This window comes from Girardinichthys multiradiatus, chromosome 2 (genome assembly GCF_021462225.1).
Source record: "Girardinichthys multiradiatus isolate DD_20200921_A chromosome 2, DD_fGirMul_XY1, whole genome shotgun sequence".
NCBI classification, from domain to species: Eukaryota; Metazoa; Chordata; class Actinopteri; order Cyprinodontiformes; family Goodeidae; genus Girardinichthys; species Girardinichthys multiradiatus.
In genome coordinates this window covers 25577518-25591528 of record NC_061795.1, presented here as the reverse complement: position 1 = coordinate 25591528, position 14011 = coordinate 25577518, and the positions used below count along the sequence as shown (strand labels likewise).

The window sequence follows — 14011 nt, the reverse complement described above, 5'->3', positions numbered from 1 at the left end:
CTTAAAAAAAGCTTTTAGAATAGAAAAAAACTAAATTTGAATGCAAAAGTACAGAGCCTTAAAAATAGTTCATTGCCTTGAACTTCAACCACAAACCTTTAACATCTTATTGGCATTGTCTGTGATATAACTGTACAAAATAATTCATTAATGTGAAGTGAAAGAAATATAATGAATGGTTTTAAAAAGTTTTGGTTTTTTTTATCTGAAAGGTGTGGTGTACATACATATCCCACCCCTTTTAATCTGACGCCCTAAAAAAATATCCAGTGTAGTTAGAGTGTTAACTAAGAAACACGAATAAGGAAGCAATTCAACGTTAGAAGTTCTGGGTAAAATGTGCTTAAATTACATAAGTATTCAGTAATTCATGCACTTCCTTTATATTCAGCCGAGTTTCAGGAGGTGCAAAATGAAGCAGAGAAAGAAATGCAGATCAACTGAGCGAGAAACTTGAACAAACCTCCAAAGTGAATGTCACTTCAGTCAGCAGGTAATTCTCATGTTATTACCAATTTATTCAAATAAAATCCTGTACCAGTAAAAACCTAGAAGTAACACGTGTCTCCTTTTCTGTGATAAATGTTGAAATGTTTCATAACAAAAAATAACATTTGTATCAGTTTTGTTGTTTATTCTTCATGTGCAGATATACATAAATATATTACAGTACTGAGATGGATTCCAGTTTTTGCACACTCAGACTAGCATTTCATCATAAAAAAAAAATACTATTAAGCAATGTACAGTAAATATGGTCACTGAACCATAAAATTTCTAGATTTTTTGTAACAAATTTAAGATGTTTATACTACAATACCTTTGGAAGCTACAGAAAAGAGCACAGCTCACCATGCACCAGGCATTTAGTAAATGCTGTTAATGATTGACTTGCAGAGGTTTCAGAGTTAATATTACAGGTTTGTCTGGCAAGAGAATCAGCTCAAACGTACTCTGTACGTCCACATTGCGCTGCTTCTCAATTCGGAAGTTTTCAAGCATCTGCAAAAGAGAAAGAAAATACAAAGCAGTTAATAAAACCTGCCCTGCATTACGTAGTAACACTGCTTTTTACTTTTTATATGCCTCACATGGATGAGGAAGATCTGCATCTCCGTCTCAGCTATCCTGCGTCCCAGACACTGACGGGGACCGAAACCAAAGCCCAGGCTTCTGAAGTACTGCGTCTCCGTCCTCAGCCAGCGAGATGGCTGGTACTGCTCCGGACGGAAAAACACCTTAGGGTCTCTGCCCATTGCATAAAGTCCTAGCTGGACCAAAGTCTAAACACAAAGACATGTTGGTAAATCAAAACTGGTGCAATGAAAATTCTCAAAAACTCTTGAGTGTGTAATTGACATTTACCCCAGCTGGGATGTGGTAGTTTTGAATAATTATGTCTTCGGCAATATATCTTTGCAAGCTCACTGCAACTGGATGCAACCTGAAAAGTAAAATGGCAAAAAAGAATTAGAGAGGGTCATTAAAAGATGTTTATCAAAAATAGTACTAATAAAAGTAAAATCCAAGTTCCTTTCGGAAGAAAATAAACAAAGAAAAGGTTCAAATATTTTTAATATTTGGGTCCTGCTGTCCAAAATAAAAGTGTGAAAATGTCAGATGCCTAAACTGTATAAAAAGATTCATTTTATTTCTGATAAGCTTAAACAAAAGGAGCATTTATGTTGCAGAAAGGGTCAACAGAAAGTGCAAACCAATTTTTGTTTTTTACCTCAGAGTTTCTTTAAGAGCGCCTTTGACCAAAGGAATCCTCTTCAGCATGTCCAGCATGTCCCCCTGACTTGCAGCCCGAGCTGCAGCAACCTCTGCCCTCAGGTCCTCCTGGAGGTTTGGGTGTCTAGCTAATTCATACAGCGTCCACAGGAGCGTTATAGACGTCTAGGAAACAGAAAACAAGCTTATATTGCAAAAGAAAAAGAGATATACTTTTTGTCCTTTTGTTCTTACAGTGTCTACTCCTCCAGCCATTAGCTCCGTCACACTGGCTTTGATGTCTTCAATGGAGAGCTTGTCCAACAGGAGCAGGCTGGCCAAGACTCCTGGGTATTCCTTGGATGTTCCCGTTTCTTGACGCAGCTGCCTGTAGATGTTCTGGATGCAGCGGTCAGCTGATGCACCAAAATTAGGTGAATAAAACAAGAAGCTAAACCATAAAATGAAGGTTGCAGTTGAAAATGCAACAAATATGGAGATATATCACCTTGGTTAAATATCCCATCCCAAGCCTCCACATGGTCCCGCCACACCTTCGCTCCGACCTGCCTCAGCAGAGCAGGAGGTATGTACAGCATGGGTGAAGTGGTCTTGAACATGAGCGTGATGCAGTCAATAAATTGCTGCGCTTCAGGGTCAATGTAATCCAGCATCAGGCCCAGCCGCTCTCCATACAGCACTGAGCTCACCGCTGTGTAGGACGGTACAAACATTATGAAATAAAAACAGTTTGGTGGAAAACAGTAAGCAAGAATAACAACAGTCTTACACTCTAGAGCGTATTTAAAAAGGTCTTGTGACAGGTCGGTTGTCCATTTGTTCTGTCCACTTCGTTTAATTTTTTTGTGAACTCTGGCCACGAAATCCAGGCCCACGTCGTCCAGCAGTGGCACGAAGTTTTCCAGCATCTTCAGGGAAATCACCTCCTTGTTAAGAATCACACGGTTGGTTCTCCAATCTTCACCGTTCCTATCAAATGAACATATGCTGAGTTAAAGCTCAGAGCGTTTTGAAAAGCAGGGCCGGACCTTTCCGATATGACAGTACATGTACCTACTTTAGGAGCACCCCGTATTTGCGGTTCCTGTAGTCTCTGTATGACGTCCACGCTTCAACTTTCAGCCTTTTAGGATAATGACCCTCTGCTTTGAAGAGAATTGCAGCATCCTCTGGTTTGATGATGTTTACACTTTCATAATAACCTATTTTCTCTCTGTTACACAAAAAACAGGATACAAAATGCAGGTTATAATGCTTGGTTTTAGATTATGTAACCTTGTAAAGCAAAGTCTAAACTACTTTAATCATGAGCTTCCCTGACGTCAGTAAGAGACTTTTTTTCCCCTGATGAACAGACTGTAATATTTGACTTTACCTGTAAATGGGTCCAAATGTGTTGAAGTTCTGCAGCATGATACGGTGGAGGTTTCTGAAGCCATCCAGTTTCCAGAAGTTGTACAGGTTGACCACTCCGTTCTTCCAGAGTCCAGGAATCTCACTGAACGGCCGGGCAATGCTGCCACTCTCTGGATACGCATGCCGGATAACCGGCATGCTGCTGCTGCAGCGCACGCCTGAGGCGACCATCTCCTCCATCCAGGACAGGGGCAGCGTCACAGGGCTCCGCCACATACTCAGCCTGGCCATCTCAGCAACACAACAAAACACTCACTCCTGTCTGCTCTCAACAGCTGCTCTGGTTCTCTTCCTGCCTCCCTCTGAAAAGAAGGCTACAGGAGGCTGGTCTACAAAATCACCCCCCTTTTTGTACTGATCAAGGCTCTCCTGCACTAAATAAGACGATACACCAACAGCACAGTGTGTCAAAGTATGACACCAAGCAGCTGCATCTTGAAACATTTTATCTGATTTTCATTTCAACTCAATAAGTACTTCTATGACAACCAATTTCTAACGAGAAAAATCAATAATCTATGCATTTTGTGTAGAAACCATAAAAAAAATCTAAAACACAATTTTTGTTTTTCATAACTTTAATCAAAACATATATTAAAAAACTCATAACTCATTTACTTATAAAATTAAGCATTTATGTAAGAGCAACACACATTTACAGTGTACAAATTTACTTTTTAAGTTGCTTTATGAGTTCTTCCAGCTTCATGGCCATCTTGACGTCTCCCTGCACCTTGAGGCTGCCGCTGGTGTACGCGGCGAGCGGCCGCAGCCTCCCCTGGAACATGTCCACGAGGTCACAATCACTCATGCTCAAAGTCACATCGGCCTCTCGACACAAGGACCCTGATCCAGCTGCGCCGCTACCTGCAACACACACAAAAACACACTTACAACAGCCTTTACTTAGAAAGCACAATGAACTGAACTTGACTGCAATGTATTAGAAACAGGATTCAATTGGAAAGTATGGAAAGTAATTTTAATTTGAATCCGTCTATAATACTGGACTGAACTGGCTACTTGGGTGTGTTTTTCAAATGACATTTGTTCTTAATTAGCACAGCATAAGAAAACTAAATTCAGCTGAACTACTTAACTACCTAAATTAAATACTTGCACATGTCTCAGTCATAAGGAAATGTGGGATATATTCTGCCTTTTTCACACCAAGTACACAGTGCTATAATAAGCAGACTAAAAACTCACTGAAAACCTAAATTCTGCAGTCTGGGAACGAGATATTTCCTGCCAATCTAAGGTGTTATTTCTACATAACAACCCAGGCAAATCTGAAATGTATTAGTCTGTATTAGTGAATTATAGTTAATTAAGTGCAAGAAACTATTTGTGATTTTAGAGAACTATAAATGAAACCAAGACCTGAAAACAGGCTGTCACCCAAGATGGAAAAGATGAAGCATTTTAATGTCAGGTGTTAAGGAACACATTTGAAGTTGTTTACTTATGATCAAATCTCTCAGCATGCATTAACATCTGACAACCTGGTTCCTAACTTTATCTTTCCACTATGCTATGAGCAAATCCGCATTATTTTATAGATCTCTTTTCACCCCCTTTGTAGGATTGTTCCTTTATCCTTTCATGATTGTATAGCTTTATATGGAAGTACTTTTGTTTCTAAACATATTCTATAAACTACAATTGGCATAGTAGCTTTATTATTAGACAGAAAAGGTTTATTCAGACTTTCCATATCAAAATTCTATATCTTTTTCAAGCAGTTTTTATAAAACTGGACAGTTGAGAAAAGAACATTTAGCTTGTTGGGTTTAATTTTCTGCATGGTCCAATAGTCATAAAGTGTTACTTCTCTGTTTTTCTGGCATCTTTTAGATCAATTGTTTCAAAATATATTATGCATACAGTACAGCCCACAATTATTCATACCCCAGGCAAATGTATAGTTAATCTTATTTTTCTTCAGCCAAGAAGTTTGTTTCTGATAGGAAATAAGGAAAATAAAACCAAAACCTGCAAAGGTTTTTTTTTTTTTATATAATTTCAGGCTTAAATGTATTAAATCTAGATTGGATTATCAATTCAATTCAATTCAGTTTATTTATATAGTGCCAATTCACAACACATGTTGTCTCAAGGCACTTCACAACAGTCAGCTACATACATTCCAATTAATCCTAACAATTGAACAGTGCAGTCAGTTAGCTTTTTATTCAAATTGGATTAAAAAAACCAGCAGATTGCATCCAGTCAGTGACTTGTAGCATTCACTCCTCCTGGATGAGCATGTAGTGACAGTGGACAGTCCTTGGCGTTGACTTTGCAGCAATCTCTCATACTGAGCATGCATGTAGTGACAGTAGAGAGGAAACACTCCCTTTTAACAGGAAGAAACCTCCAGCAGAACCAGGCTCAGTGTGAGCGGCCATCTGCCACGACCGACTGGGAGGTTTGAGAGAACAGAGCAGAGAAGGAAAAAGACACAGAAGCACTAATCCAGAAGTACTTTCTATGGGAAGGAAAAGTAAATGTTAATGGATGTAGCTCCTTTAGTCGTTTCATCTAGAAAGAAAGAACAGATAAACTCTGAGCCAGTTTTCAAGGTTAGAGTCTGAAAGAGAGCACATATAATTAGTTACAGTAAAAGCTCAGTCAATTTCCATGTCTAGGAGAGAGAAAGGGTTAAACACTAAAAGACAGGGCTATGTGGATCATCGGTAGAGGGTGAGCATTAAGTTGTTGCCAGCAGAAGCTCATCCTATAGAGAAATCAAATTCACTGCTTATTTACTGGTTTACTTTTATTTTGTTTGTAAATACCTAATAAACAGGAGGCTCAGTGCTTTGTTTGAGATCTAAATCAGAGCAAGTTTGGGGAAAAAGAGGTCAAGTTCAAAACTCTGATCTGATGGGGGCAAGGGGTCAAAAAGAGGTCAAGTGTCTTGAATTTTTTATCTTTAGACTCTCTGTCATTCAGTAATTCAAAAATCAAAACAAGTAATAAAGAATACATAAATATAAGACACATGTCATCTAAATATAAATGAACAGAAAAAAACACTTTTCAGAATTACAGATTTCTGTATTTTACATAATAGAAGAAGAAATACAATTTGGAAATGAGAGTCAGTCAGTCATTTTCTACCGCTTATTCCATAGTGGGTCGCGGGGGAGCTGGTGCTTATCTCCAGCAGTCTATGGGCGGGATGAGAGAGTCATATTCCATTTTAAAGATGGCGTAGCAACCCTGGATAGATTAAGTTTTATCTTTAGTCCCAAGCTATGCCATAACCATTCCTCACCTTGACTTAAATCCAGATAGTATTGGCGTTGCTGACCATCTGCAGTGCTGATCTCAAACTGGAAACAAGCCCCAACCTGTTGGACCAAAGTCTCAGAGAGGATCATCTGGACTCCACTGAGCAACTCCTCGACAGAACCTCGCGCGGCCACGGCAGCGTCGACCTCAATGCTGACCTCATTTGGGAGTGTTAGGCAGTCTTTTGAAGAGAAGGAGGTCACGTTAATACAGCTACAACCATTTACTACACAATAAAACATCGGTGAATGTTTGATCTTACTCTGTTGTGGCTGTGAATTACCACTGTGACTAAGAAAGTGCATGGCCAGCTGCTGAAGGGAGCCAGTGAGGCCTTCAAGTGTAGGTGCTGAAGGTACCGGAGGAGGTGTGGTGAGGGGAGCAATTTGGCCTTCATGTGGAGCTTTGAGTAGACCACCAAAGGTCAGCTCTACCCTATCAACCTCGAGCCCCCATGGATGAGTCATCTCATTTATGTCAATCTGTAGAGAAGTGAGACACATTTTAGAGCAGCATTAGCTAAATCCATAAGCATTAAATCCAAGAGTACATAAAGCACATACCTAAAACTTTCAGACAAAGTTGGGTAATCTGACTTCATTCATTTCTACAATACTGTGAATATGTATTTGCCCTTTTACAAATTTTATCAGTTTTTGCTTTTTGTCACGCCGACCTGGCGACATGTGGGAAAAATTAATCATCCGAATTTGTTAAACCATGAATTGGCTAAATAAACACATTTTTATGACCCCTGGGTAAAATTTTACTTGCCGTATCCAGGCCTGAAGACTGTCTGACCAAAACAATCAAGGAATCATTAAAATAGAACCTCCCCAACAACATGAAGTAGGCTAAAAGATCTCTAAAAGGCAACACTTCATGCTCTGATCTAAAGAAATTCAAGAGCAAATAAGAAAGTCAGTGATAAAACCAAAAGTAATCCAACTTTTCCTTGTGTGTTATGTGGACAACACCTATTTGTTCATAAAAATTATGTTAAAACTAAATTTGAAGCATCCAATTAAGTTTAACAAACAGCTCCTGGTTAAACCTACCCCAAGATATTCCTCCAGTTTCACTCTTTCAGTTTGAATTTCCCTGACGGTCTTCTTGGACAAGCTGTGGGTCAAAGCGTTCTGCGCAGTCATCCTGGTGGAGGCATTCAGGTCCTGGACCGACACCACTGACATGACTGGGTTCCAGATCCTGAACTGGATGTCTGCTCCCACCAACAACATACCACCATCGCGAGTAATCACCTATAGGGGCAGAGAAGTAGCAGCTTACTTTAGAGGAAGTCAAGGTAAATGGGCCATGTTTGCCAGTTAATGTTAGCCAGTTAATTATACTGTGTTGATCATTAACATTACACAAGCAAATTGATGCAGTCAGATATATGGGTTTTCCTCGTTATTATTATTATTATTGTTGTTGTGTAGAGTTTTGCACCATCTGAACGTTGTGTAAACAGCAAAATGGCAAGCAAAGAAAAACAATCTGCTTCATACCTTCATAGTCGCGCTGATTGTAATATGTTTTATAAGTGGGTGCTTCTCAAGCTCTCCTTTTCTGCAATAGCAGTAAGAATGGACTTCCCTTTTTAAATATGCCTCTTTTGCTTTTCTGGCCTTGGTTTTGATAAAACAAGGACAGAAACTGTGTAATGAATCGTGGGTTCATGTTTATCTGAGGGGTTATTCATCAATTATTTAGACCTGATAATTATTAGATGTTCTCTATTATTATTATTATTCTTATGTCCTTACACACAGAAAGCTCACACCTGAAATAGGGTACAATTGTTCTTAACAATGTATTTAGGTTAGATAAATCTTCAAAGTTTGTACAATAAAAAAATAAAAAATGTCGTAATTATCAAAAAGCTGAAGCAAAGATTTTTATTCTGAATCATGATTAATAATTTTAGGCAGAGGGAACAATAATATATGTATGTATATATATAATTACACAACATTAAGGTGCGATTACTTAGTGTCGTCTTAGAATGAAAATACTCCTTCCGGTTAGTTCCAACCTGAATACCGGTGCTGCATGACTGCACACTGCTTATGAAAGTCTAATAGGGACAATTTGACAGGCATTGTTTTTTAATGCAATTTTTCAACATTTATTACTACTTACCACACACAGAAACAGCTATGTTAAAATCAGTGAGGCTAAATTTACATACAGGTCCTTCTCAAAATATTAGCATATTGTGATGAAGTTTATTATTTTCCATAATGTAATGATGAAAATTTAACATTCATATATTTTAGATTCATTGCACACTAACTGAAACATTTCAGGTCTTTCATTGTCTTAATACGGATGATTTTGGCATACAGCTCATGAAAACCCAAAATTCCTGTCTCACAAAATTAGCATATTTCATCCGACCAATAAAAGAAGTGTTTTTAATACAAAAAACGTCAACCTTCAAATAATCATGTACAGTTATGCACTCAATACTTGGTCGGGAATCCTTTTGCAGAAATGACTGCTTCAATGCGGCGTGGCATGGAGGCAATCAGCCTGTGGCACTGCTGAGGTCTTATGGAGGCCCAGGATGCTTCGATAGCGGCCTTTAGCTCATCCAGAGTGTTGGGTCTTGAGTCTCTCAACGTTCTCTTCACAATATCCCACAGATTCTCTATGGGGTTCAGGTCAGGAGAGTTGGCAGGCCAATTGAGCACAGTGATACCATGGTCAGTAAACCATTTACCAGTGGTTTTGACACTGTGAGCAGGTGCCAGGTCGTGCTGAAAAATGAAATCTTCATCTCCATAAAGCTTTTCAGCAGATGGAAGCATGAAGTGCTCCAAAATCTCCTGATAGCTAGCTGCATTGACCCTGCCCTTGATAAAACACAGTGGACCAACACCAGCAGCTGACACGGCACCCCAGACCATCACTGACTGTGGGTACTTGACACTGGACTTCTGGCATTTTGGCATTTCCTTCTCCCCAGTCTTCCTCCAGACTCTGGCACCTTGATTTCCGAATGACATGCAGAATTTGCTTTCATCCGAAAAAAGTACTTTGGACCACTGAGCAACAGTCCAGTGCTGCTTCTCTGTAGCCCAGGTCAGGCGCTTCTGCCGCTGTTTCTGGTTCAAAAGTGGCTTGACCTGGGGAATGCGGCACCTGTAGCCCATTTCCTGCACACGCCTGTGCACGGTGGCTCTGGATGTTTCTACTCCAGACTCAGTCCACTGCTTCCACAGGTCCCCCAAGGTCTGGAATCGGCCCTTCTCCACAATCTTCCTCAGGGTCCGGTCACCTCTTCTCGTTGTGCAGCGTTTTCTGCCACACTTTTTCCTTCCCACAGACTTCCCACTGAGGTGCCTTGATACAGCACTCTGGGAACAGCCTATTCGTTCAGAAATGTCTTTCTGTGTCTTACCCTCTTGCTTGAGGGTGTCAATAGTGGCCTTCTGGACAGCAGTCAGGTCGGCAGTCTTACCCATGATTGGGGTTTTGAGTGATGAACCAGGCTGGGAGTTTTAAAGGCCTCAGGAATCTTTTGCAGGTGTTTAGAGTTAACTCGTTGATTCAGATAATTAGGTTCAAAGCTCGTTTAGAGACCCTTTTAATGATATGCTAATTTTGTGAGATAGGAATTTTGGGTTTTCATGAGCTGTATGCCAAAATCATCCATATTAAGACAATAAAAGACCTGAAATATTTCAGTTAGTGTGCAATGAATCTAAAATATATGAATGTTAAATTTTCATCATGACATTATGGAAAATAATGAACTTTATCACAATATGCTAATATTTTGAGAAGGACCTGTATGATGCTTGCTTTGAGAAAGAAAAACAATATCTCATTAATATGGTCTATCTACTTTCATGCCATATGCAGCCTTAATTTAATAAGGTCAATCCTTTTTATAGGCAACCAGCTTCTCCATATGACATGCCTGGCATGCCGAAACAGGAGAGGTGTAAAAAAACGAGAAAACAAGTAGAACGCAATTTCTTTTCATGAATAAATATTCTCTGATGCTGTTTTTAATAGTGAACATATATTCAATAGTAACAAACTTTACCTTTTGGCTGAATAAGGGACTACTGTAAGTCTAATAACAGATATTTACTTTAACCACTGAAACAGATAAACATAAATCAGATAACATCAGCTGAAAGTTTCATAGAAATATCTCAAACATGCACAAATTACAGTACAGACCAAAAGTTTGGACACACCTTCTCATTCAAAGAGTTTTCTTTATTTTCATGACTATGAATATTGTAGTTTCCCACTAAAGGCATCAAAACTATGAATTAACACATGTGGAATTATATACTGAACAAAAAAGTGTGAAACAACTGAAAATATGTCTTATATTGTAGGTTCTTCAAAGTAGCCACCTTTTGCTTTGATTACTGCTCCGCACACTCTTGGCATTCTGTTGATGAGCTTCAAGAAGTAGTCACCTGAAATGGTTTTCACTTCACAGGTGTGCCCTGTCAGGTTTAATAAGTGGGATTTCAAGCCTTATAAATGGGGTTGGGACCATCAGTTGTGTTGTACAGGAGGTGGATACAGTACACAGCTGATAGTCCTACTGAATAGACTATTAGAATTTGTATTATGGCAAGAAAAAAGCAGCTAAGTAAAGAAAAACGAGTGGCCATCATTACTTTAAGAAATGAAGGTCAGTCAGTCTGAATTGGAAAAACCTTGAAAGTGTCCCCAAGAGCAGTCGCAAAAACCATCAAGCGCTACAAAGAAACTGGCTCACATGAGGACCGCCCCAGGAAAGGAAGACCAAGAGACTCTGCTGCGGACGATAAGTTCATCCGAGTCACCAGCCTCAGAAATCGCAGGTTAACAGCAGCTCAGATTAGAGAACAGGTCAATGCCACACAGAGTTCTAGCAGCAGACACATCTCTAGAACCACTGTTAAGAGGAGACTGTGTGAATCAGGAACTTCATGGTAAAATAGCTGCTAGGAAACCACTGCTGAGGACAGGAAACAAGCAGAAGAGACTTGTTTGGGCTAAAGAACACAAGGAATGGACATTAGACCAGTGGAAATCTGTGCTTTGGTCTGATGAGTCCAAGTTTGAGATCTTTGGTTCCAACCACCGTGTCTTGGTGCGGCGCAGAAGAGGTGAACGGATGAACTCTACATGCCTGGTTCCCACCGTGAAGCATGGAGGAGGAGGTGTGATGGTGTGGTGGTGCTTTGCTGGTGACACTGTTGGGGATTTATCCAAAATTGAAGGCATACTGAACCAGCATGGTTACCACAGCATCTTGCAGCGGCATGCTATTCCATCCGGTTTGCGTTTAGTTGGACCATCATTTATTTTTCAACAGGACAATGACCCCAAACACACCTCCAGGCTGTGTAAGGGCTATTTGAACAAGAAGGAGAGTGATGGGGTGCTGCGCCAGATGACCTGGCCTCCACAGTCACCGGACCTGAACCCAATCAAGATGGTTTGGGGTGAGCTGGACCGCAGAGTGAAGGCAAAAGGGCCAACAAGTGCTAAGCATCTCTGGGAACTCCTTCAAGACAGTTGGAAAACAATTTCAGGAGACTACCTCTTGAAGCTCATCAACAGAATACCAAGAGTGTGTGGAGCAGTAATCAAAGCAAAAGGTGGCTACTTTGAAGAACCTAGAATATAAGACATATTTTCAGTTGTTTCACACTTTTTTGTTCAGTATATAATTCCACATGTGTTAATTCATAGTTTTGATGCCTTCAGTGTGAAGCTACAATATTCATAGTCATGAAAATAAAGAAAACTCTTTGAATGAGAAGGTGAGTCCAAACCATTGGTCTGTACTGTATGTAAAATAGTTAAAATGCTTCTTTTGCTAAATATAGGAACTTTATCGACCAGATTGTAGACGGTCTGTTGTTATTTACTCAGTATTACAAAAATTACTGTGATCGTTTGGTTAGGTTTACCTGGCATGGAGGGATGTTAAAGGCTCGAGTTCTCAGGTCCACTCTCTGCCACTGATCAATGAGGGGCAGCACCAGCACAATCCCGGGACCTTTTGGAGGACAAACCCGACCCAGACGGAACACAACTATCCTCTGGTAATTTGGAACAGTCTGTGTGTAAAATGAGTCCATCTTGGTCAAATTTACCTGATATCGAGTCGGTGGAGATGATAATGAGTAGTAAAGGGTCATTTTATCCTACCTTTAGAACAAACCATCCTGTTACTGGGAAGGTTATGAAGGTACAGATGTACACAAGGAGGATCACAATCAGGTTGCAGATCCAAGACATCCATCCCTGGGAGGCATCTTAGAGAAAAACATCACCAGAAGCTTTGTACACTGTAGTAGCATATAACATCCACCACACCTAAAAAAAACATCTAATAACAGCTAATATTAGCCAATAACTTACCAGTAAAGTCGTTTGCAGAGATATTTGGGATATAATCAAACGAAAGTCCTTTGTGGTAGCTTGGCTGTGAAAAGCTGTGAGACTCCACAAACAAACCAGGGGTCTTCTGGGAGCTTGAGTCCCTCTGAGGAAGCAGCTGGTACGACCTGCCGAACATCCCTCCGGAAATACGGCTTACTTTACCTTTAAAGCCACATGTTACTCTAGAAGGTCCAAGTAATTAGAAGCCGCCTGGTTGGAGAAAACATTTTCACAGAATTAGCTTGGCACTTGGGATACCCTAGCTAACCTTGTTACAGTTCTTCTTCGTGGAGTTAACTGTGTAAATGTGCTTACTACCGCCACCTAATGTTTATGTTGCCCAACTGAAACTTCCACACCAAGAGGAATTATTTTACTGCATATACAGGTCCTACTCAAAATATTAGCATATTGTGATAAAGTTCATTATTTTCCATAATGTCATGATGAAAATTTAACATTCACATATTTTAGATTCATTGCACACTAACTGAAATATTTCAGGTCTTTTATTGTCTTAATACGGATGATTTTGGCATACAGCTCATGAAAACCCAAAATTCCTATCTCACAAAATTAGCATATCATTAAAAGGGTCTCTAAACGAGCTATGAACCTAATCATCTGAATCAACGAGTTAACTCTAAACACCTGCAAAAGATTCCCGAGGCCTTTAAAACTCCCAGCCTGGTTCATCACTCAAAACCCCAATCATGGGTAAGACTGCCGACCTGACTGCTGTCCAGAAGGCCACTATTGACACCCTCAAGCAAGAGGGTAAGACACAGAAAGACATTTCTGAACGAATAGGCTGTTCCCAGAGTGCTGTATCAAGGCACCTCAGTGGGAAGTCTGTGGGAAGGAAAAAGTGTGGCAGAAAACGCTGCACAACGAGAAGAGGTGACCGGACCCTGAGGAAGATTGTGGAGAAGGGCCGATTCCAGACCTTGGGGGACCTGCGGAAGCAGTGGACTGAGTCTGGAGTAGAAACATCCAGAGCCACCGTGCACAGGCGTGTGCAGGAAATGGGCTAAAGGTGCCGCATTCCCCAGGTCAAGCCACTTTTGAACCAGAAACAGCGGCAGAAGCGCCTGACCTGGGCTACAGAGAAGCAGCACTGGACTGTTGCTCAGTGGTCCAAAGTACT

The 14011-nt window shown here is 40.3% G+C and overlaps 2 protein-coding genes across 2 annotated transcripts; both read right to left on the bottom strand.

Annotated features, from left to right (window-relative positions):
• Nucleotides 1-608: 608 nt before the first annotated feature.
• On the bottom strand, nt 609-3572 carry LOC124860809 (cholesterol side-chain cleavage enzyme, mitochondrial). The gene is made up of 9 exons (XM_047354396.1): nt 3110-3572; nt 2792-2947; nt 2504-2703; nt 2222-2425; nt 1969-2129; nt 1733-1899; nt 1366-1444; nt 1092-1283; nt 609-1002 (listed from the first exon to the last, which is right to left on the bottom strand). The coding sequence occupies exons 1-9, from the start codon at nt 3379-3381 to the stop codon at nt 880-882; spliced, it is 1554 nt and encodes a 517-aa protein (XP_047210352.1). The 5' UTR covers nt 3382-3572; the 3' UTR covers nt 609-879.
• Nucleotides 3573-3710: 138 nt separating this feature from the next.
• Nucleotides 3711-13167, bottom strand: stoml1 (stomatin (EPB72)-like 1). Its single transcript, XM_047354407.1, has 7 exons — nt 12844-13167; nt 12631-12737; nt 12390-12539; nt 7509-7712; nt 6713-6932; nt 6434-6631; nt 3711-4017 (listed from the first exon to the last, which is right to left on the bottom strand). The coding sequence occupies exons 1-7, from the start codon at nt 12998-13000 to the stop codon at nt 3821-3823; spliced, it is 1233 nt and encodes a 410-aa protein (XP_047210363.1). The 5' UTR covers nt 13001-13167; the 3' UTR covers nt 3711-3820.
• Nucleotides 13168-14011: the final 844 nt, after the last annotated feature.